This window comes from Eretmochelys imbricata, chromosome 9 (assembly GCF_965152235.1).
Source record: "Eretmochelys imbricata isolate rEreImb1 chromosome 9, rEreImb1.hap1, whole genome shotgun sequence".
Taxonomy (NCBI): domain Eukaryota; kingdom Metazoa; phylum Chordata; order Testudines; family Cheloniidae; genus Eretmochelys; species Eretmochelys imbricata.
Window position 1 is genome coordinate 55,817,301 of NC_135580.1, and position 21,724 is coordinate 55,839,024.

Sequence of the window (21,724 nt, forward strand, 5' to 3'; positions counted from 1 at the left end):
ATCTGATGAGGTTCAATAAGGATAAGTGCAGGGTCCTGCACTTAGGACAGAAGAATCCAATGCACCGCTACAGACTAGGGACCGAATGGCTAGGCAGCAGTTCTGCAGAAAAGGACCTAGGGGTGACAGTGGACGAGAAGCTGGATATGAGTCAGCAGTGTGCCCTTGTTGCCAAGAAGGCCAATGGCATTTTGGGATGTATAAGTAGGGGCATAGCGAGCAGATCGAGGGACGTGATCGTTCCCCTCTATTCGACATTGGTGAGGCCTCATCTGGAGTACTGTGTCCAGTTTTGGGCCCCACACTACAAGAAGGATGTGGATAAATTGGAGAGAGTCCAGCGAAGGGCAACAAAAATGATTAGGGGTCTAGAACACATGACTTATGAGGAGAGGCTGAGGGAGCTGGGATTGTTTAGCCTGCAGAAGAGAAGAATGAGGGGGGATTTGATAGCTGCTTTCAACTATCTGAAAGGGGGTTCCAAAGAGGATGGCTCTAGACTGTTCTCAATGGTAGCAGATGACAGAACGAGGAGTAATGATCTCAAGTTGCAGTGGGGGAGGTTTAGATTGGATATTAGGAAAAACTTTTTCACTAAGAGGGTGGTGAAACACTGGAATGCGTTGCCTAGGGAGGTGGTGGAATCTCCTTCCTTGGAAGTTTTTAAGGTCAGGCTTGACAAAGCCCTGGCTGGGATGATTTAACTGGGAATTGGTCCTGCTTCGAGCAGGGGGTTGGACTAGATGACCTTTAGGGGTCCCTTCCATCCCTGATATTCTATGATTCTATGATTCTAAAGTGTTTGCTGTAGGAAGCACATAAGGCAGATTTGGTCAACATAATGTGAAGGGGTTATTCAAGTAATTGGGAGTACTTAACTAGCAATGGACTTTGGAAGATGCCAATCCACATCTGAGCTTTCCTGGGGACGTTCAAACTAACATGTAAACAATGGCATCGGCCTGCAAAAAGCTGAATTGTTCATAGACTTGTGAGTTGCCCAGGTAGCTACAGACTCCGTCTTGTTGCTGTGATTTTGAACAGGCGAACAAAGGGGTTTCCGCCCACAAGAGAAAGAATATAAAAGGCCCTGGAAACCCCTCCATTTTGTCTTCAGCTGGCTCAAAGCAAAGAAAGTGGTACAAAGGACAGTAACTATGTGGGTGTGAGTGAGTGCTGGACCCAGACTAGAAAGGAGTCTAGTCTGTGAAAGAAGCTTATTGGAATATCTCTGAGGCAAAAAGCTGAATCATTCATAGACATGTGACTTGCCCAGGTGGCTACAGACTCCATCTTGTTGCTGTGATTTTGCAAGACAGGATCAACAAGACAGGGTACTGAAGTCCCAAGCTGCAAGGGAAAATGGGCTCAGAGGTAGTCTCAGCACATCAGGTGGCAGTCCCAAGGGGGTCTCTGGGACCCAACCCATCACAGTACATTACCCAGGTGTCTCCATGCCCTGGGTAAGGAGCCCCATGGTACTTTACCCTGGGGTTGCCGTGCCCTCAGAAAGTAGCCCCATGGTACATTACCCAGGGATCACCGTGCTGCAGGTAAGGTGCCCCATGGTATGTTACCCAGGGGTTGCCGTCCACTGCATAAGGCGTCCCATGGAGATTTACCTAGGGGTCACCCTGCCCTGGGAAAGGAGCTCCATGGTACGTTACCCAGGGGTCACTGTGCCCCTGGTACAGCTCCCCATGCTACGTTACCCAGGAGTTAACATGCCCTTGGTAAGGCGCCCCATGGTACGTTACCCACGGCTCACTGTGCCCTGGGTAAGGTGCTCCACAGTATGTTACCTAGGGATCACCATGCCCTGTGTAAGGCACCCCATAGTAGATAACCAAGGGGTTGCTCTGCCCTGTGTAAGACACCCCACGGTAGATTACCCAGGGGTCGCCATACCCTGCCCTGTGTAAGACGCACCATGGTACATTACACAAGGGTCGCCGTGCCCCAGGTAAGGCGCCCCATGATATGCTACCTAGGGGTCACCATGCCCTGGGAAAGGTGCTCCATGGTACATTACCCAGGGGTCACTGTGCCCCTCATAAGGGGCTCCATTGTATGTTACCCAGGGGGCACCGTGCCCTGGGTAAGGCGCCCCATTGTACTTTACCCAGGGGACACCATGCCCTGGGTAAGGCGCTCCAGGGTAAGTTACCCAGGGGTCACCATGTCCTGGGGAAGGCACCCCATGGTATGTCATCAAGGGGTCACCGTGCACTGCAGAAGGAGCTGCATGGTAGGTTATCCATGGGTCACTGTGCCCAAGGTAATGTGCCCCAGGGGTCACCATGCCCTGCGAGAGATGCTCCACAATACATTACCCATACCCACTACACCCATTACTGTGTGCCCCTCATAAGGAGCTCCATTGTACGTTACCCAGGGGTTGCCATGCCCTGCGTAAGACGCCCCATGGTACAATACGCAGGGGTTGCCATGCCCTGCGTAAGGCACTCCATGATACATTATGCAGGGGTTGCCATACCCTAGGTAAGGCACCCTATGGTATGTTACCCAGGGGTTGCCATGCCCCGGGTAAGGATCCCTAAGGTATGTTACCAGGGGTCGCCATGCCCTGCATAAGGAACTCCCTGGTATATTACCCAGGGGTCACTGAGCCCTGGGAAAGGCGCCCCATGGTACGTTATCCAGGGGTCACCATGCCCCTGGTAAGGCACCCCATGGTACATTACGGAGGGGTCGCCGTGTCCTGGGTAAGGAATCCCATGGTACGTTACCCAGGGTTGCCATGCACTGGGTAATGGGCCCTAAGGTACTTTATCCAGGGATCACCGTGCCACGGGTAAGGCACCCCATGGTACGTTCCCCAGGTGTCACCATGCCCCAGGTAAAGAGTCCCATTGTACATTACCCATGGATCACTGTGCTCCGGGTAAGGTGCCCCAAAGTACGTTACCCAGGGGTCACCATGTCCTGCGTGAGGTGCCCCACGATACATTACCCAGGGGACCGCGTGCCTGGGATATGGCACCCCATGGTATGCTACCCAGGGGTCACTGTGCCCCGAGGAAGGCACTACATGGAACATTGTCCATGGGTCACCGAATCCAAGGTAATGCACCCCATGGTATGTTACCCAGGGGTCGCATGCCCCAGGTAAGGAGGCCCATGGTACGTTACCCAGGGGTCACTGTGCCCTGAGTAAGGTGCCCAATTGTATGTTAGGCAGAGGTTGCCATGCCCTAGGTAAGGCGTCCCATGATGCATTACCCCGAGGTCTCTGTGCCCTGCAGAAGGAACCCCATGGTATGTTACCCAGAGGTCGCTGTGCCTTAGGTAAGGAGGCCTATGGTATGTTACTGTGATGTTCTCTACCTCGGGCAAACACTCAGCACCTCCATGTTCATCCTTATAATATGATTGTGTGGTATCTAATGCAAAGTTAGAATGGGTTTTGCTTTTGTTTCATTTGACCAAATCTGGCTCTGACTTATAATCACTTAAAATCTACCTTGGTAGCAAATAAGTTTGTTTGTTTATTCCACTCTGAAGCAGTGCGTTTGGTTTAAAGCATGTCAGAGATTCCCCTTGGGATAACAAGCCTAGTACATATTAATTTCTTTGTTAAATTGACAAACTCTCATAAGTTTGCAGTGTCCAGTGGGCATAACTGGACACTGCAAGATGGAAGTTCCTAGGGTTGTGTCTGGGACCAGAGATATTGGCTAGTGTCATTCGGTTACACAATGCAAGGAGCAGCTTACATGCCAGAGGCTGTGTGTGAACAGCCCAGGAGTGGGGGTTCTCACTGCAGAGCAGGGTAAGGCTGGCTCCCAGAGTCAATGATTGGAGTGACCTAGCAGATCACGGGTCCAGATAACATCAGAGGGGAATGTCACAGTGGTGCAGCAAGCAGGGTGTATGTACGACTTGTTACGCCAAGTAAAGTTCACACTTTAAGCACTGATAGTTGTGATTTTAAGTGCAGAGGCTAAGAATAGTCAAGAGGAGGTCACAGTTTTGTTATTTTCTGTTTGTTTATTTCAGGTGAGAGAAAGCAGAAAAATGACTACCACTGAGGCAGCTACAAAACTAGAGCTGGCCAGACTGGAAGCTGCAGAGAAGGAAAAGGACAGCGAGTTTCAAATGTGGCAGGCAGAAATGATGCTCAAAGAAGCAGCTGAGGCCAGGGAAACTGTGGAGGCAGAGGCAGCCAGGGAGGAGGCTGCACACAGAAGGGCCATCGCTGAAAAAGAGAAAGAGAGAGAAGAAAGAGAAAGAGAGTGAAAACACCAACTGGACCTGCTAGAGAAGCAGAACCAGAACCCCTCCTACCCCAATGACTCCATCTGTCTAAAAATCCAGAAATGGGAACATTTATGTCCTGCATATAGTGAGGAGGATAATATTGCTGAATATCTGACTACCTTCAAAAGGCTTTGTGTGACACATGAAATCCCTGATGATAAGAGAGTTCCTACCTTTGTGAAATTAACTGGTAAAGCTCAAAACGTATTCAGTGGAATACCTATTGAAGATGCTTTAGATTATTGTAAATTTAAAGATACTGTTTTGCAAAGTTTTCAGATTACCCCTGAAACATAAAGTTAAATTTAGGAATCTGAAGAGGGATAATGGTATGAGTAATGGGCAATATGTAAACAAAATGAAAGATTTGTTGGGAAAATGGGTCGGGGTAAAGAGGTGGCAAGTTTTGAAGGAATGCTTGATCTTGTTGCTCAAGGCATCAAGGCTGATGTAAAGCAGTGTCTATGGGACAAAGATGTAAAATCTGTGGATGAGATGGCTTTTTTAGCTGATGCCTTCGAACAGAATCAGGCATCTATTGAGGGCAGGCCACAGAAAAGGGGGTTTAAAACTGGTGGGAAGGGAGGATCCCATTTTGCCCCTGGGAAGAGAGAAGGGGGTTGGGAGACTAAATATTCTCTTACCCAAAAACATTCCTCTAACCCTCATCCCAAATCTCCTGTAAAAGCAGAAGAGCCCAAAAGGCGCTATCAGTGTAATTCCACTGATCACCTGAGGAATAAAAGTCCTAGGGGGAAGCAGGCAACCAATAGCTCATGTTAGTTCTGCTGTCCTCAACACAGAAATCCCCCAAGCAACTGAACCCTATCATATTGGTTCTGTGAGGTTAGCCTCTGCAGAACCAGACATGGAGCATGTTAAGGCTAACCACATTAATGGCAGGGAGTACTTGGGGGCAGAGGAATACAGGGGCCCAGATCTCTTTGGTTAAGCAGAGTGTGGTCCTAAAGGCCAGTATGCTACCTGGCCAAATGGCAGAGATTGTGGGGATGGGTGAAAGCAGATTCCTTGTACCACTAGCTAAAGTGGTTTGGGAAGGTTTGGAAAGTGTTTTGACTGTGGGGGTAACAGAAAACCTCCTAGTTGACCTGCTCCTGGGTAATGATTTTTTCCGTGTAGCTCAGGTTAAAGTATTTGCCTGCAGCAGGAGGGAATTTTATGCTGGGACCCCTGTGGGAAAGGGAAAGGACTCAGGAATTGCTGAGAGAATGGGAGAGAGTCTCTTTGATTCTTTGGCAGCAGCGGGGAGCCACATGCTTCCAGGTGGGAGGGTGGTTGAGACCAACTCCTGCACTGCAGCTGGAGGCAACACCACATCCGGAAGGGATGGGGGTGTAATGCCTGGTAGGGAGAGAACTGTCCAAGTTGTTAGCTGCCAACAGATCGCAGCTGAATCAGAGACAAACCCGGCTCTAGGGAGCAGGGAGAAATGTGTCCCTGAGGAGAGCTCAGATTAGGGCAGGGAATCTCAGAAACCACTGAGGTGGGTGAGGATTCCTGTGACTCTGTAACACAGGGAAGCAGTGTTGCTTCCAAGTATGGGAGAGGCTGGGACTAGCTCCTTTCCAGCAGAAGGCAACATGCCCTCAGGCACAGGGGCAGGAGAGGATTAAGGAAACTGTCCCAGTTGTTAGCTGGCAGAGTTTTGCAGCTGAACTAGAAACAGAACCCTTCCTAGGAACACAGAGAAATGTGTCTTAGGAGGGGGCCCAGAGGAGGAAACTGGGGAAGGAATAGTGCAGGTACAGGAATGTCTCCTCACTAGTCGCTTGGGGCAGGATGCCCAGGACACTAGGAGGGTGGCTGGGTCAGCGTTTGTGCACCCAGTCACTCCACCTGTGACCCAAGTTTTGAGAAGGACCTGTGTAACTGACCTCCTGGAGGGGAGCAGTCACACAGCTGACTTTTCAGGGACAGAGAAAGGGGTGGTGGAAGGTACCCCAATCCAGGTCCCAATTTTTCAGGATGCTATTTCTGATAAGTTTTTGGAAAGTAACTGTGTCTGTTTAAATCAAGATGCAGCTGCAATGTTTGTGATAACAGAGGAGTTAGGACCAGGAAATTGCCAGGTGGTAGTTTGCCAGAATGCAAATGACCCAACTGACAGAGAAGGGGGTGTTTTCCCCGAGGCTGGTGAGACACAGAAAGCAGTTATGGGAAAGCCTTTGGGAAAAGGTGCATCTGATCAAATGGTAAACACATCTAGCCCAGAGAGCACAGATAACAGCCCTCTAGGAGGCAGGAAAGGACTCAGTGCTGGGAGGGGGAAACACAGGGTAACCCCAAAAGGGGAGCTGGATTTTCTGCATATCTACAGTCCTGGGATTGGGAGATGGCTCCCCAAAGGGCCAGCCGAGGTGCAGGATCCCCCTGAACACCTATCTTGCCAGACCCTGAGACACCAAAATTCCAGAAACACGATTAAATTAAGCCCTGTGGGGGAACACTTGAGGGAAGGAAAAGCTAGGGAAGAGAGTCAAAGGACACCATGGGTAATGAACAAACTAACCTCAAACTAGAATATCCGAACAGAGGGCATGGTATCATAGAGATACTTGTAAACGCACATCTGAGATAAATAATTTTGGTATTAATGTTAAGTTTTGGGATAAGAATTTTGTTACTGATGTTAAACCTTATGATAATGCTACTTTTCAATTAATGTCTGTAAACAGGTTTAAAAGCTTATTACAGCAGAGAAACCATTAAAACCTTGTTTACTGTGTGTTAATGGGGAAACTGAGGTGCACCACCTCATGGCCTTAGTGGCTGGATGCCAAAAGAACTATAACACAAATTGCCTTTGAGATAGTCAGTGACTAACCCTCTTTCAGTAAACTAAGCAGGGAGGTGTGAGGTTCTGTACCTCAGGGGAACACCCAGCACCCCTATGTTCATCCTTATAATATGATTGTGTGGTATCTAAAGCAAAGTTTGTCATGTCATGTGTCTTTGGAAGGCTCATGATGTACTGAGCATTGTTGTTATGGTAATGTTATAGTAATCGTTATAGTAATGTTATAGGTTGTAATTCCATGTATATAGTTATGAGGCAGAAAATGTGTCCTCATGTCTTAAAGCAAGCCCATGCAAAAACTCTCCAGAAGCAGATGGGCAGTTCACACCTCATCAGGGCATGTATGGGACAAACCCAGCCCATCCTCACAGGAACAAAGAACACTGGCCTAGGCAACAACAAAGGATCAGTTGAACTCTTGAGTGAGTTACCCTGCTTCCTTTGGTCAGTTTGGGACTGCAATGAGGTAATGCTCACCTGACTCTGAAGGGGAGGGGGGGACAAAGCAAAGAGGGAAGAAAGAAAATGATAAAAGGGAGAGACATTTGCCATGCTTCCTCTCTCTTCCACCTCCATCTACAGATATCACCACCAAGCAACTGAAGCACTAATCAAAGCGGAGAACCTGGTTGAAGGGCAACCAGCCAGCCTGTGGTGAGAAGCATCTAAGTTTGTAAGGGCACTGAAAGTGTTAAGAACAGCTTAGAATGTGTTTTCCTTTTGTTTCATTTGACCAAATCTGACTTGTTATGCTCTGACTTATAATCACTTAAAATTTACCTTGGTAGTTAATAAATTTGTTTGTTTTTTCTACCTGAAGCAGTGCGTTTGGTTTAAAGCAGGGGTCTCAAACACTCTGCCCCGGTGCACGCCCCTGCCACCCCAGAACCGCTCAAAGTAAGCAACGCCGAGCTGGAACCCAAACCCCTCCTGCACCCACACCCCAACTCCCTGCCCTGATCCCCCTGCCTGCACCCCAACCCCTGCCACACCCCGCACTCCCTCCTGCTCCCCAACCCCCTGCTCTGAGCCCCCTGCTGCACCCTGCAGGCAGGGGTGGGGTGGAGTGTGGGGCGGGGGGAGGAGGTGATGCGGCCCTCGGGCCAAAGTACGAGTCCTCATGTGGCCCTCCTGGTGATTCAAGTTTGAGACCCCCGGTTTAAAGCGTGTCAGAGACTCCCTTTGGGATAACAAGCCTGGTACATATCAATTTCTTTGTTAAATTGACAAACTCAGAAACTTTCAGCGTCCAGCGGGCATAACTGGACACTGCAAGACGAAGGTTCCTAGGGTTGTGTCTGGGACTGGAGATATTGGCTAGTGTCATTCGGTTGCACGATCCAAGGAGCAGCTTACATGCCAGAGGCTGTGTGTGAACAGCCCAGGAGTGGGGGTTTTCACAGCAAAGCAGGGTAAGGCTGGCTCCCAGAGTCAATGATTGGAGTGACCTAGCAGATCACTGGTCCAGATAACACCAGAGGGGAACGTCACAGTGATCCAGGGGTCACTGTGCTCCGGGTAAGGCACACCATGGTGTGTTACCCAGGGGTCACCATGCCTTGCATAAGGTGCCCCATGGTATGTTACACAGGAGTCACTGTGCCCCAGGTAAGATGCCTGATGGTACGTTACCCAGGGCTCACCAAGACCTGGGAAAGGCACCCTATGGTACATTACTCAGGGGACACCATGCCCCGGTAAGGCACCCCATGGTACCTTACCCAGGGGTGACAGTGCCCTGAGTAAGGTGCACATGATTCCTTACCCACGGGGCACTATGCCCCAGATAAGGTGCCGCATGGTACGTTACCCATGTGTTGCTGTGCCACGGAACTGCAGGCCAGTCAGCCTCACTTCAGTCCCTGGAAAAATCATGGAGCAGGGCCTCAAGGAATCAATTCTGAAGCACTTAGAGGAGAGGAAAGTGATCAGGAACAGTCAGCATGGATTCACAAAGGGCAAGTCATGCCTGACTAACCTAATTGCCTTCTATAATGAGATAACTGACTCTGTGGATGAGGAGAAAGCAGTGGATGTGTTATTCCTTGATTTTAGCAAAGCTTTTGATACAGTCTCCCGCAGCATTCTTGCCAGCAAGTTAAAGAAGTATGGGCTGAATGAATGGACTCTAAGATGGATAGAAAGCTGGCTAGATTGTACGGCTCAACAGATAGTGATCAATGGCTCCATGTCTAGTTGGCAGCTGGTATCAAGTGGAGTGCCCCAAGGGTCGGTCCTGGGGCCGGTTTTATTCAATATCTTCATAAATGATCTGGAGGATGGTGTGGATTGCACCCATAGCAAGTTTGCAGATGACACTAAACTGGGAGGAGAGGTAGATATGCTGGAGGGTAGGAATAGGATACAGAGGGCCCTAGACAAATTAGAGGATTGGGCCAAAAGAAATCTGATGAGGTTCAACAAGGACAAGTGCAGAGTCCTGCACTTAGGATGGAAGAATCCCATGCATTGCTACAGACTAGGGACCGAATGGCTAGGCAGCAGTTCTGCAGAAAAGGACCTAGGGGTTACAGTGGATGAGAAGTTGGATATGAGTCAGCAGTGTGCCCTTGTTGCCAAGAAGGCCAATGGCATTTTGGGATGTATAGGTAGGGGCATTGCCAGCAGATCGAGGGACTTGATCGGGGGATCCCTCTATTTGACATCGGTGAGGCCTCATCTGGAGTACTGTGTCCAGTTTTGGGCCCCACACTGCAAGAAGGATGTGGAAACATTGGAAAACGTCCAGCGGAGGGCAACAAAAATAATTAGGGGACTGGAACACATGACTTATGAGGAGAGGCTGAGGGAACTGGGATTGTTTAGTCTGCAGAAGAGAAGAATGAGGGGGGGATTTGGTAGCTGCTTTCAACTACCTGAAAGGGGTTTCTAAAGAGGATGGATCTAGGCTGTTCTCAGTGGTACCAGATGACAGAACGAGGACTAATGGTCTCAAGTTGCAGTGGGGGAGGTTTAGGTTGGATATTAGGAAAAACTTTTTCACTAGGAGGGTGGTGAAGCACTGGAATGGGTTACCTTGGGAGGTGGTGGAATCTCCTTCCTTAGAGGTTTTTAAGGTCAGGCTTGACAAAGCCCTGGGTGGGATGATTTAGTTGGGGATTGGTCCTGCTTTGAGCAGGGGGTTGGACTAGATGACCTCCTGAGGTTCCTTCCAACCCTGATATTCTATCATTCTAAAGGGCCCCATTGTATCTTACCGAGGAATCACCGTGCTCTGGCTAAGGCCCCATGGTACATTACCCAGGGGTCTTGGTGCTCCAAGGAACATTACTCAGGGGTTGCCAAGCTCTGCGTAAGAGTACGTTACCCAAGGGTCATCGTGCCCTGGATAAGGTGCCCTCATGATACGTTACCCAAGGGTTGCTGTGTCCTGGGTAAGGCGCTGCATGGTACCTAAATTACGGGGCACCTTGCCCCGCGTAAGACACCCCATGGTATGTTACCCACAGGTCAGTGTGCCCTGGGCAAGGCATCCCATGTTACATTACCCAGGGGTTGCCATGCCCTCGGTAAGAAGCCCCATGGTACCTTACTGAGGAGTCACCGTGCCCTGTCTACAGCGCCCTATGGTACATTACCCAGGGTTCACCGTGCTGCGGGTAAGGCGCCCCATGGTGCGTTACCCAGGGCTTGCCGAATTCTGTGTAAGGCACCCCATGGTACGTTATCCAGGGGTCACTGTGTCCCGGGTATGGCACCACATGGTACCTGAACTATGGGTCACTGTGCCCTGGGTAAGTTACCCAGGGTTCGGTGTGCTCTGGGTAAGACGTCCCAAGTTATGTTACCCAGGGGTTGCCGTGAGCTGGGTAAAGGGCCCCCTAATATGTTACCCAAGTGTCACGGTGCCCTGAGTAAGGCCCCCATGGTATGTTACCCAGGGTTCACCGTGCCCTGGGTAAGAAGCCCCATCCTATGTTACCCATGGGTCACCGTGCCTGGGTAAGGCGTCCCATCGTATGTTAACCAGGGGTTACCATTGTGATGTTGCACTCCATATGTTCTATGGAAATATGTTAACGAGTATGAATATAATGTCACTGGAATATGCTTTAGGCAAAAGGTCTCTTGTACGGTATCATTACAAAGCTTATAATCTACTGAGTGTGTTCATTCTATTTGTATGAATGAATCATTCTTGTATCTGAAACTAGGAATACGAAATATAACTCTGAGGTCCTATTGTAATTATGCAAAGTGTGGTTTGGAATCTGGATGGCTCCCATTGACTAGGACAGTTGCCTGTAAAATGGCTCTGTTTAGTTGCACACCTTCCTGGGCCAGTCCTGGAAGAATGGAGGCTGGAGTCTCACAGGACATGTGCCCATGTCACCTGATACTGGAATCTATCTTAAATCTGGTGCTTTTCCATTTAGAAGGAGCGGTGGGGACCCAGAGAGACAAAAGATTCCCACCTTGTGCCAAAGCTATAAAAGGGGGTGGAACAGAAGAAAGGGGGCTGCCAGTCATGAGAGATCCCCTAGTTACCACCTGAACTGGAACTAACAAGGACTGTACCAGGGAAAAGGATTGGGCCCAGACTAGGAAGGAGTCTCGTCTGTGAAAGAAACTTATTGGAACATCTCTGACGGTGAGATTTTACCTGTAAACAGTTTCTTAATGTAATAGGCTTAGACTTGTGTGTTTTGTTTTATTTTGCTTGGTAACTTACTATGTTCCACTGCATGCTTCCGATGAAGTGAACTGTAGCTCATGAAAGCTTATGCTCAAATAAATTTGTTAGTCTCTCAAGTGCCACAAATACTCCTTTTCTTTTTACTATGTTCTGTCTGTTATTACTTGAAACCACTTAAATCCTGCTATTTATACTTAATAAAATCACTTTTGTTTATTAATGAATCCCAGAGTAAGTGATTAATACCTGGGGGAGCAAACAGCTATGCATATCTCTCTATCAATGTTATAGACGGCAGACAATTTATGAGTTTACCCTGTATAAGCTTTATACAGAGTAAAACAGATTTATTTGGGGTTTGGATCCCATTGGAAGCTGGGTGTCTGGGTGCTGGAGATAGTTGACCTGCTGAGCAGTTTTTGGTTAAAGTCTGCAGCTTTGGGGGCGTGGACCAAACCTGGGTGTGTGTTGCAGCAGGCTAGTGTGTCTGGATCAACAAGGAAGGGTTATGGAGTCCCAAGCTGGCAGGGAAAACAGGCTCAGAAGTAAATTCAGCATGTCAGGTGACAGTCCCAAGGGGGTCTCTGTGACCAAACCTGTTACAACAGTGACTGGGGTAAGGCACACCACGGGGTGACCATGTCCCAAGTAAGGTGCCCCATGGTTCGTTACCCAGGGGTCGCCATGCCCTGGGTAAGGCCCCCTATGGAATGTTACCCTGGGTTCACCGTGCTGTGGTAGGGTGCCCCATGGCACGTTACGCAGTGGTCGCCATGCCCCGGTAAGGTGCCCCATCGTATGTGACCCAGGAGTCACCATGCCCAGCATAAAGCACCCCATGGTACCTTACCAAGGAGTCACCATGCCCTGGCTAAGGCCCCATGGTACGTTACCCAGGCATCATGGTGTCTTGGGTAAGGTGCCCCATGGTTCGTTACCCAGGGGTCGCCATGCCCTGGTAAGGCGCTTCATGGTACATTATCCAGGGGTCACCGTGCCCTGGGAAAGGTGCCCCATGGTACCTTACCCAGGCATTGCTGTGCCTGGGTAAGGTCCCCCCACGTTACCCAGTGGTCGCTGTGCCCTGGGTAAGGTGCCCCTGGTACATTACCCTCAATGTTACCTGTTTGTCTCATTTCTACTGCGAATATGTCTAGTTGCAGCTTGCAGCCAAGTAGGGCTCCTCTCTCTCTCATGAGGCTGGAGGCTGCAGCACTCACCTTCTCCTGTTTCAGCTGTGCCAGGTCTTCCTCATGGGCCTTCTTCTGGTTCTTCAGAGACAGCTGAGTTTCTTGTTCCATCTGCACAAGCTGCTGCTTCAGTGACTCTATATCCTGCCTCCGGGTGGTGTCCTGCAGCTGCAGCTCCTGCTGGGCCTTCTCCACCTCCACTGTGGAACAAAGAAACCCTTGTGAGGCTTCCAAGGGTCCTGCTTGCGTAAAGCCCACTCAGGGGTGCAATGAGGGCATTACTCTCTGCTGCAGGCTATGGGGTCCGGGGCTCTGTGATACCACAAGGCAAGGGACATGGGCATGGCTCCGCTTAGGCCGGGGGTACTGAGCTCAGGAGCTGAAGCCATAGACAGAAGGCAAGTGGGGATTGGCAGTAGCACATGCACTTTACCTTGAAACACCTGCCTTGTCTGGTCAAGGCTCTGATTCTCCCCTTCCAGCTGTTCCTTCTGGACTTCCAGCTGTGCTGCTAGCTCCTGAATCTCAAAAAGGCTGATCTCCAGTGAGTTCTTCTCAGCTCTGCGGCACAGCAGCAAAAAATCAGGGCCAGTGATGTAGGCTATCACTTCCCCGATCTCCAGTGAAAATTAGTTGGAGCTTTGATTGTGGGCCCCGAAGCCTTTATGGCTCAGCTATGAGCCATTTAGCGCTGTTCCAGATACAGTCTGAATGCCATGTGTGCCCTGTATGAACATCTGCTGCACACAGGCTTCCTTGGGGCTTCTCTCCTGTTCTCCATTCACCAGGTGTGTTCCCAGCAGGAGGCCCGGTGGAGCTGCCCCTGGCCATTCAGTATGCGAGCAATTCCATGTGACTGTGGCTGAGACTGGCTGTCACACATGTGATTGCTGTGTCAGGGTGTCTGGCCTGGAGAAGGGCACGGGGGGGGGGGGCAGAACTCCACTTCCTCCTGTGCAGGTGAGGCTTCATTTCCACCAGTGTGTGGCAGAGGAGAACCAGGGCTGTGAAGCATTAACAATCCTTTCATTCAAACCACCTAAGGAGCTGGAGTGAGGCCTCTGCATGGTGAATGACTGCCCAGGCCACCCTGCATGGCATCCCTGCCAGCCCAAAGGAGTGTGGGCATCATGTGTCCCCACCTGAGCCCAGGTTGGTAGTGGCTTACAACAGCCACCCTCCCAGCTGTCCACTGGCTGTGTGAGCTAAGCTGGAAACTCCCTACCCTGCTCTGCAGTGTTGCTGGGTACCAGTTGCCCCCTGTGCCTGTCAGAAGGAGGGAGAAGAGTGGATGCAGCAGCAGGGAGGGGGAGCATGTTGGGCAAGAGCAGGGCTCCTGGCATTCCTTGCCTTCCCCTGTCGGGAATGACTCCTTCTGGTCATCTCCATTACTGATCTGGGCTGTTCTCAGCCTCATGCCAGCAGGTAGCCCCAGGAGCAGCAGAGCAAGGAGCTCCTGGCACAGAGAAGAGACCTTGTCTCCCCTGTCATGGCACCCCTTCGCAGCCCTCCCCCCAGAAATAAGAGACCAGCCAGCCTCCAGGTGATACCGGGCTCCACCAGTCTCCCAGGATCTGAAGAGCAAGGAGGGGGTACCTGAGCATGTCCGTCTCTTCCAGCAGGCCCTTCCTCTGTCTCTCCAGTGCATTGAACTCCACAGCCAGCCGTGCCTTCTCCTTAGCAAGCTCCTCCTTCTCCTGGGTAGTGCGGAGCAGGGCATCGGCCTGAATCTCCAGCTCCTGGTGGCTGTGCGCCAGCTGCTCACTCAGAGTGTGCTTCTGGCTGCTCACCTTGGGAGAGTGAGGAAGCAGAGCAAGAGAGCAAAGGGTGTGACTGGGCCCTCCATCCTCCCAGAGTCCCTTTTGCTAGCTACTCCTACTGCAGGCAGCAGAGAGGGAGGGAGAGCAACACCCATGGGAGGGCTACTCCCCCTCTGCCCCTCTCCACCTCACCAGCCAGGCACACCTTCTGCACCAGGGATACAGGTGGGGTAGGTCATTTCCCCCACACAGCAACTTGCAGGGATTTGCTTTCTGCGCCCCCATCTTGTTCCCAGTCTGCTCCTGTGGCTCCCAGTTGCTCCAGGCACCAACTGGCTGACAGCAAAGCCACCACGAGCGAGGAATGGAGAAAAGCAGGCATGGGGGGAAGCCTGGCTCTTGCACAACAGTGTGCAGGGAGGGAGCGTTATCTGGGGCAGGTCCCCACCTGGTCCTGCTCTCACCTGCATCAGGTGATCCCACAGCTGAGCTTTTTCCCTGAGCAGCAACCTCATCTCTTCCCCCAGTGCCTCTCGCCTCTCCTCTGCCATCTGGCAGCTCTTCTCCAGCTCCCGCTTGGCCGTGCTTGTCCATGCCACCTCTTGCTCCAGGTACACCAATTGCTCTCGCAAGCCAGCTCGTTCCTGCTCCAGTTCCTGCCTCTGCTCCAGCAGCAAGCTCTTCTCCTCCTCCAGCTTCATCACACCCGAAAGCCAAAGAGAGGGCAGTGGGATAAGGGGCCAGCCCCGGAAGGAAAGTACCCTACAGACTCATCAAGAGTGAAGGGCAGGGCAGTCTAGAGTCAGAGCTAGCCCGCTCGCAGGTGACATCAGAACAGCACAGCTGCCTGCTGTTAGAAGCTCAGCTGCAGAGAGGACAGTTGCTGTTGCCATGGGGGATCCGTTCTCAGCCTGGAGATGTTCCCTGGATGGGGAATATATCCCCAACCCTAACTCAGACCCGGTGGGGCCTGGGCACTGCAATTCCTTCATGCCCATAGAACTCGGAGGCTCTGACAGTCACACTAATGAGATGTGACTTCACATTGGCTCCTGAGAGCTAAGTGCCATAGGCTGAGCTGCCAAGGCGCAGAAGCGTGGCGAAGCCTCCTGCATGGTGCATAAGCAGGTTCCAGACTCATGCGGGGAGCTGGGCAGTGCTTGAAGTGCCTTGGAAGTTCTACCCGCTGTTGGCACAAGCAGTCAAGCATGTAATGGCCACGCTCCCCCCCCATGTCGGGCCTTGCTGAAGTTACTCGCCCGCGGTGATTACAAGCCCCGCTGGGACAGTGCTCATGAGGCTGAAACATTTCTGGCACAGCCCAGGGTTAGAGAGATTCGAAGTGAACGTCCCATGGTTCAGAACTGAGGGGGAATAACTAAAGAGAGTGCTCTCCGGCTGCCTGCACTCCCCACACCAGCAGGTGGGAGAGGGCAAACTTCATCCATCAGCCGGGTGCTCTGGGGTAGGGCTTCTCCAGGAGATGCTGACAGAAGGTATGTAGGTGCCTAACTCCCACTGAATCAATGGGAGCTAGGCGCCAGTGTCCCTTTGTGGATCCTGTCCTTCCTCTCTTTGGGCTTCCGCTTTCCAGCTGTAAAGGGGACAATGACATTTCCTTTCTCCCACCCTCGTTTCTTTACCTGGTAAGCTCTTTGGCAGGTCCTGATCTTAGCTGTGGCCTCTAGGTGCTACAGGAATGCCCCCCAATGGTAGGAATGGGTGACAGAGAGCAGTCCTGCATGGCTTAGTGTGCTGGGGGGTGGGGAGAGGGGGGCTCTGCCTTTACCCTGCAGCCTGCTGTCCCACTGAGGAAGTTCCCAGCCACTACAACAACAGGGATGCTTTTCACTTGGCAGAGTAAGACATTTCTATTTCCCCCCTTCTCTCTGGATCTGCCTGGCAGCCCCGGAGGGAAGGGGCTGGATCTGGCAGGCCCTGGCATAGGAATCTGCAGCCAGGAGTGGGAGCTGAGTGGCTAGAAGAGTGCTGGGCACTTCTGGTACAGCCGGCAGTCCCTGCCCCAGGGCTGGAGGTGGCAAAGTCCTGAGAGGAGGCTCCTAGAGCACCAGCATGGGGGGTAAGGGGAGGCCAGTGAGAGAGGAGCTGAATGAGAGCAGGGAGGGGAGATGATCCCACATTGTGGGGGGGTGGGGGCATGCAGGGGCCATGGAGAAGGGAGGGGCACAGCCCACTCAAAGGGACCTGACCCTGCCCACCCAGACATATACACCTTGTAGCCAAACTCGGGAACTGCCCCTTTCAAAGGAGCAAGAGGCACTTTCCTGGGCTGGGCTGTGGTGATGCCCTGCAGCTGGCACATCTTGGCTGGGTACGTGATGGTGCTCTGGCATGGAATAACAGAACCAGCTCCTGTGGGCAAGTGCTGAGTGACAGAATGCAGGTCATGGGCGGTGGGTGGGCATGTGAGGGACACAGGGGTAAAGCGCAGAGCGTAGGCTGGGGTGTTTGTGACAGGCACAGGGGCAGAGCACAGGGCAGGGGAGTGTGATGGGCACAGGGGCAGAGCGCAGGGCGGAGGTGTGTGAGGGGCACATGAGCAGAGCGTAGGGTGTAGGCTGGGGAGTTTGTAATGGGCACAGGGGCAGCACACGGGGGGGATGAGAGGAAAGTGATTAGGAACAGCCAGCATGGATTCACCAAGGGAAGGTCATGCCTGACTAATCTAATCGCCTTCTATGATGAGATTACTGGTTCTGTGGATGAAGGGAAAGCAGTGGATGTATTGTTTCTTGACTTTAGCAAAGCTTTTGACATGGTCTCCCACAGTATTCTTGTCAGCAAGTTAAGGAAGTATGGGCTGGATGAATGCACTATAAGGTGGGTAGAAAGCTGGCTAGATTGTCGGGCTCAACGGGTAGTGATCAATGGCTCCATGTCTAGTTGGCAGCTGGTGTCAAGTGGAGTGCCCCAGGGGTCGGTCCTGGGGCCGGTTTTGTTCAATATCTTCATAAATGATCTGGAGGATGGTGTAGATTGCACTCTCAGCAAATTTGCGGATGATACTAAACTGGGAGGAGTGGTAGATATGCTGGAGGGGAGGGATAGGATACAGAAGGACCTAGACAAATTGGAGGATTGGGCCAAAAGAAAGCTGATGAGGTTCAATAAGGATAAGTGCAGGGTCCTGCACTTAGGATGGAAGAATCCAATGCACCGCTACAGACTAGGGACCGAATGGCTAGGCAGCAGTTCTGCGGAAAAGGACCTAGGGGTGACAGTGGATGAGAAGCTGGATATGAGTCAGCAGTGTGCCCTTGTTGCCAAGAAGGCCAATGGCATTTTGGGATGTATAAGTAGGGGCATAGCGAGCAGATTGAGGGACGTGATCGTTCCCCTCTATTCGACATTGGTGAGGCCTCATCTGGAGTACTGTGTCCAGTTTTGGGCCCCACACTACAAGAAGGATGTGGAGAAATTGGAGAGAGTCCAGCGAAGGGCAACAAAAATGATTAGGGGTCTGGAACACATGACTTATGAGGAGAGGCTGAGGGAGCTGGGATTGTTTAGTCTGCAGAAGAGAAGAATGAGGGGGGATTTGATAGCTGCTTTCAACTAGCTGAAAGGGGGTTCCAAAGAGGATGGCTCTAGACTGTTCTCAATGGTAGCAGATAACAGAACGAGGAGTCTCAAGTTGCAGTGGGGGAGGTTTAGGTTGGATATTAGGAAAAACTTTTTCACTATGAGGGTGGTGAAACACTGGAATGCGTTACCTAGGGAGGTGGTAGAATCTCCTTCCTTAGAGGTTTTTAAGGTCAGGCTTGACAAAGCCCTGGCTGGGATGATTTAACTGGGAATTGGTCCTGCTTCGAGCAGGGGGTTGGACTAGATGACCTTCTGGGGTCCCTTCCAACCGTGATATTCTATGATTCTATGATTCTATGTGTGAGGGGCACAGGGACAGAGCTCAGGGCAGGGGTGTGTGAAGGGCACAGGGGCAGAGCACAGGCAAGTGGCGTGAGAGGCACGGGGCAGAGTGCATGGTAGGGGTGTGTGAGGGGCACAGGGGCAGAGCGCAGGGCAGGGGTGTGTGAGGGGCACAGGGGCAGAGCGCAGGGCAGGGGTGTGTGAGGGACACAGGGGCAGAGCACAGGGCAGGGTGTGTGTGAGGGGCACATGAACAGAGTGCAGGGCATAGGCTGGGGTGTTTGTGATGGGCACAGGAGCAACACACAGGGCAGGGATGTGTGAGGGCCACAGAGGCAGAGCGCAGGGCAGGGGTGTGTGATGGGCACAGGAGCAGAGCACAGGGCAGGGGTGTTTATGATGGGCACAGAGGCAAAGCGCAGGGCAGGGATGGGTGAGGGGCACAGGGACAGAGCACAGGGCAGAGTGTTTATGATGGGCACAAGAGCAGAGCATAGGGCAGGGGTGTTTATGATGGACACAGGGGCAGCGCAAAGGACGTAGGTGGGTGTTTATGATGGGCACAGGGGATGCGTGGGTGGGGCTGTGTGATGGACCCAGGGGTAACACAGAGGGCATAGGCTGGGGTGTGTGAGGGGCACAGGGGCAGAGCATAGAGTGGGGGTGTGAGAGGGGCACAGGGGCAGAGCACAGGGCAGGGGTGTTTATGATGGGCACAGGGGCAGAGTGCAGAACGGGGTTCTGTGATGGGCACAGGGGCAGCACCGAGGATATTGGTGGGTGTTTATGATGGGCACAGGGGGTGTGTGGGCGGGGCTGTGTGATGGACATAGGGGTAGCATGGAGGGTGTAGGCTGGGGTGTTTGTGAGGGGCACATGGGCAGAGTGCAGGGCGTAGGTTGGGTGTGTGAGGGGCACGGGGCAGTGAGCAGGGTGGTGGTGTGTGAGGGGCACAGGAGCAGAGTGCAGGGCAAGGGTGTTTATGAGGGGCACAGGGACAGAGCACAGGGCAGATGGGGTGAGGGGCACAGGGGCAGAGCGCAGGGTGGGGTTGTGTGAGGGGCATGGGGCAGAGCACAGGGTGGGGTTGTGTCATGAGCACAGGGGCAGCACAGAGGACTTAGGTGGGTGTTTATGATGGGCACAGGGGGTGCATGGGTGGGGCTGTGTGATGGACACAGGGGTAGCACAGAGGGTGTAGGCTGGGGTGTTTGTGAGGGGCACAGGGGCAGAGCACAGGGCAGGGGTGGGTGAGGGCACAGGGACAGAACACAGGGCGGGTGGGGGTGACGGGCACAGTGCAGAGCGGCGGTAGGTGAGGGGCACAGGGGCAGGGCGGGGTTGTGTGATGGGCACAGGGGCAGCACAGAGAACATAAGAATGGCCATACTGGGTCAGTCCAAAGGTCCATCCAGCCCAGTATCTTGTCTACCAACAGTGGCCAATGCCAATGCAAGTGATCTCTCTCCTGACATCCATCTCCACCCTCTGACAAACGGACCATTCCTAGGGACACCATTCCTTACCCATCCTGGCTAATAGCCATTAATGGACTTAACCTCCATGAATTTATCTAGTTTTCTTTTAAACCCTGTTATAGTCCTAGCCTTCACAACCTTCTCAGGCAAGGAGTTCCACAGGTTGACTGTGCTCTGGGTGAAGAAGAACTTCCTTTTATTTGTTTTAAACCTGCTACCCATTAATTTTATTTGGTGGCCCCTAGTTCTTATATTGTGGGAACAAGTAAATATCTTTTCCTTATTCACTTTCTCCATACCACTCATGATTTTATATACCTCTATCATATCCTCCCTTAGTCTCCTCTTTTCCAAGCTGAAAAGTCCTAGCCTCTTTAATCTCTCCTCACATGGACCAGTTCCAAACCTCTAATCATTTTAGTTGCCCTTTTCTGAACCTTTTCTAATGCCAGTATATCTTTTTTGATATGAGGGGACCACATCTGTACACAGTTGTCATAAATATAAAGGGAAGGGTAAACACGTTTAAAATCCCTCCTGGCCAGAGGAAAAATCCTCTCACCTGTAAAGGGTTAAGAAGCTAGGATAACCTCGCTGACACCTGACCAAAATGACCAATGAGGAGACAAGATACTTTCAAAAACTGGGGGGAGGGAAAAACAAAGGGTCTGTCTTTGTTATGCTTTTGCCGGGGACAGAACAGGAATGGAGTCTTAGAATTTAGTAAGTAATTTAGCTAGATATGCATTAGATTATGATTTCTTTAAATGGCTGAGAAAGTGAGCTGTGCTGAAAAGAATGGATATTCCTGTCTTTGTGTCTTTTTGTAACTTAAGGTTTTGCCTAGAGGGATTCTCTATGTTTTTAATTGAATTATCCTGTAAGGTATTTACCATCCTGATTTTACAAAGGTGATTCTTTTTACTTCTATTAAAATTCTTCTTTTCAAGAACTGAATGCTTTTTTTCATTGTTCTTAAGATCCAAGGGTTTGGGTCTGTGGTCACCTATGCAAATTGGTGAGGATTTTTACCAAACCTTCCCCAGGAAATGAGGTGCAAGGGTGGGGAGGATTTTTGGGGGAAATACATTTCCAAACAACGCTTTCCTAATAAAAATAAACCCAGATAAACGTTTGGTGGTGGCAGTGGAAGTCCAAGGGCAAAGGGTAAAATAATTTGTACCTTGGGGAAGTTTTAACCTAAGCTGGTAAAAGTAAGCTTAGGAGGTTTTCATGCAGGTCCCCACATCTGTACCCTAGAGTTCAGAGTGGGGAAGGAACCTTGACAACAGTATTCAAGATGTGGACTTACCATGGATTTATATAAGGGCAATAAGATAGTCTCTGTCTTATTCACTATCCCTTTTTCAATTATTCCTAACATCCTGTTTGCTTTTTTGACTGCCGCTGCACACTGCGTGGAAGTCTTCAGAGAACTATCCACGATGACTCCAAGATCTTTCTCCTGATTAGTTGTAGCTAAATTAGCCTCCATCAAATTGTATGTATAGTTGGGGTTATTTTTTCCAATGTGCATTACTTTACATTTATCCACATTAAATTTCATTTGCCATTTTGTTGTCCAATCACTTAGTTTTGTGAGATCTTTTTGAAGTCCTTCACAGTCTGCTTTGGTCTTAACAATCTTGAGC

General features: G+C 51.2%; 1 protein-coding gene across 1 annotated transcript in view; it reads right to left on the reverse strand.

Annotated features, from left to right (window-relative positions):
* Positions 1–21,724, reverse strand: part of CROCC2 (ciliary rootlet coiled-coil, rootletin family member 2) — a 183,974-nt gene that overhangs the window by 101,353 nt on the left and 60,897 nt on the right. The window contains exons 14-17 of the mRNA XM_077825540.1: positions 15,171–15,401; positions 14,543–14,736; positions 13,380–13,507; positions 12,977–13,146 (exon numbers count right to left, since the gene is read on the reverse strand). Of these exons, the coding sequence (XP_077681666.1) occupies positions 12,977–13,146; positions 13,380–13,507; positions 14,543–14,736; positions 15,171–15,401 (723 nt within the window). The remainder of the gene's footprint in view (positions 1–12,976; positions 13,147–13,379; positions 13,508–14,542; positions 14,737–15,170; positions 15,402–21,724) is intronic.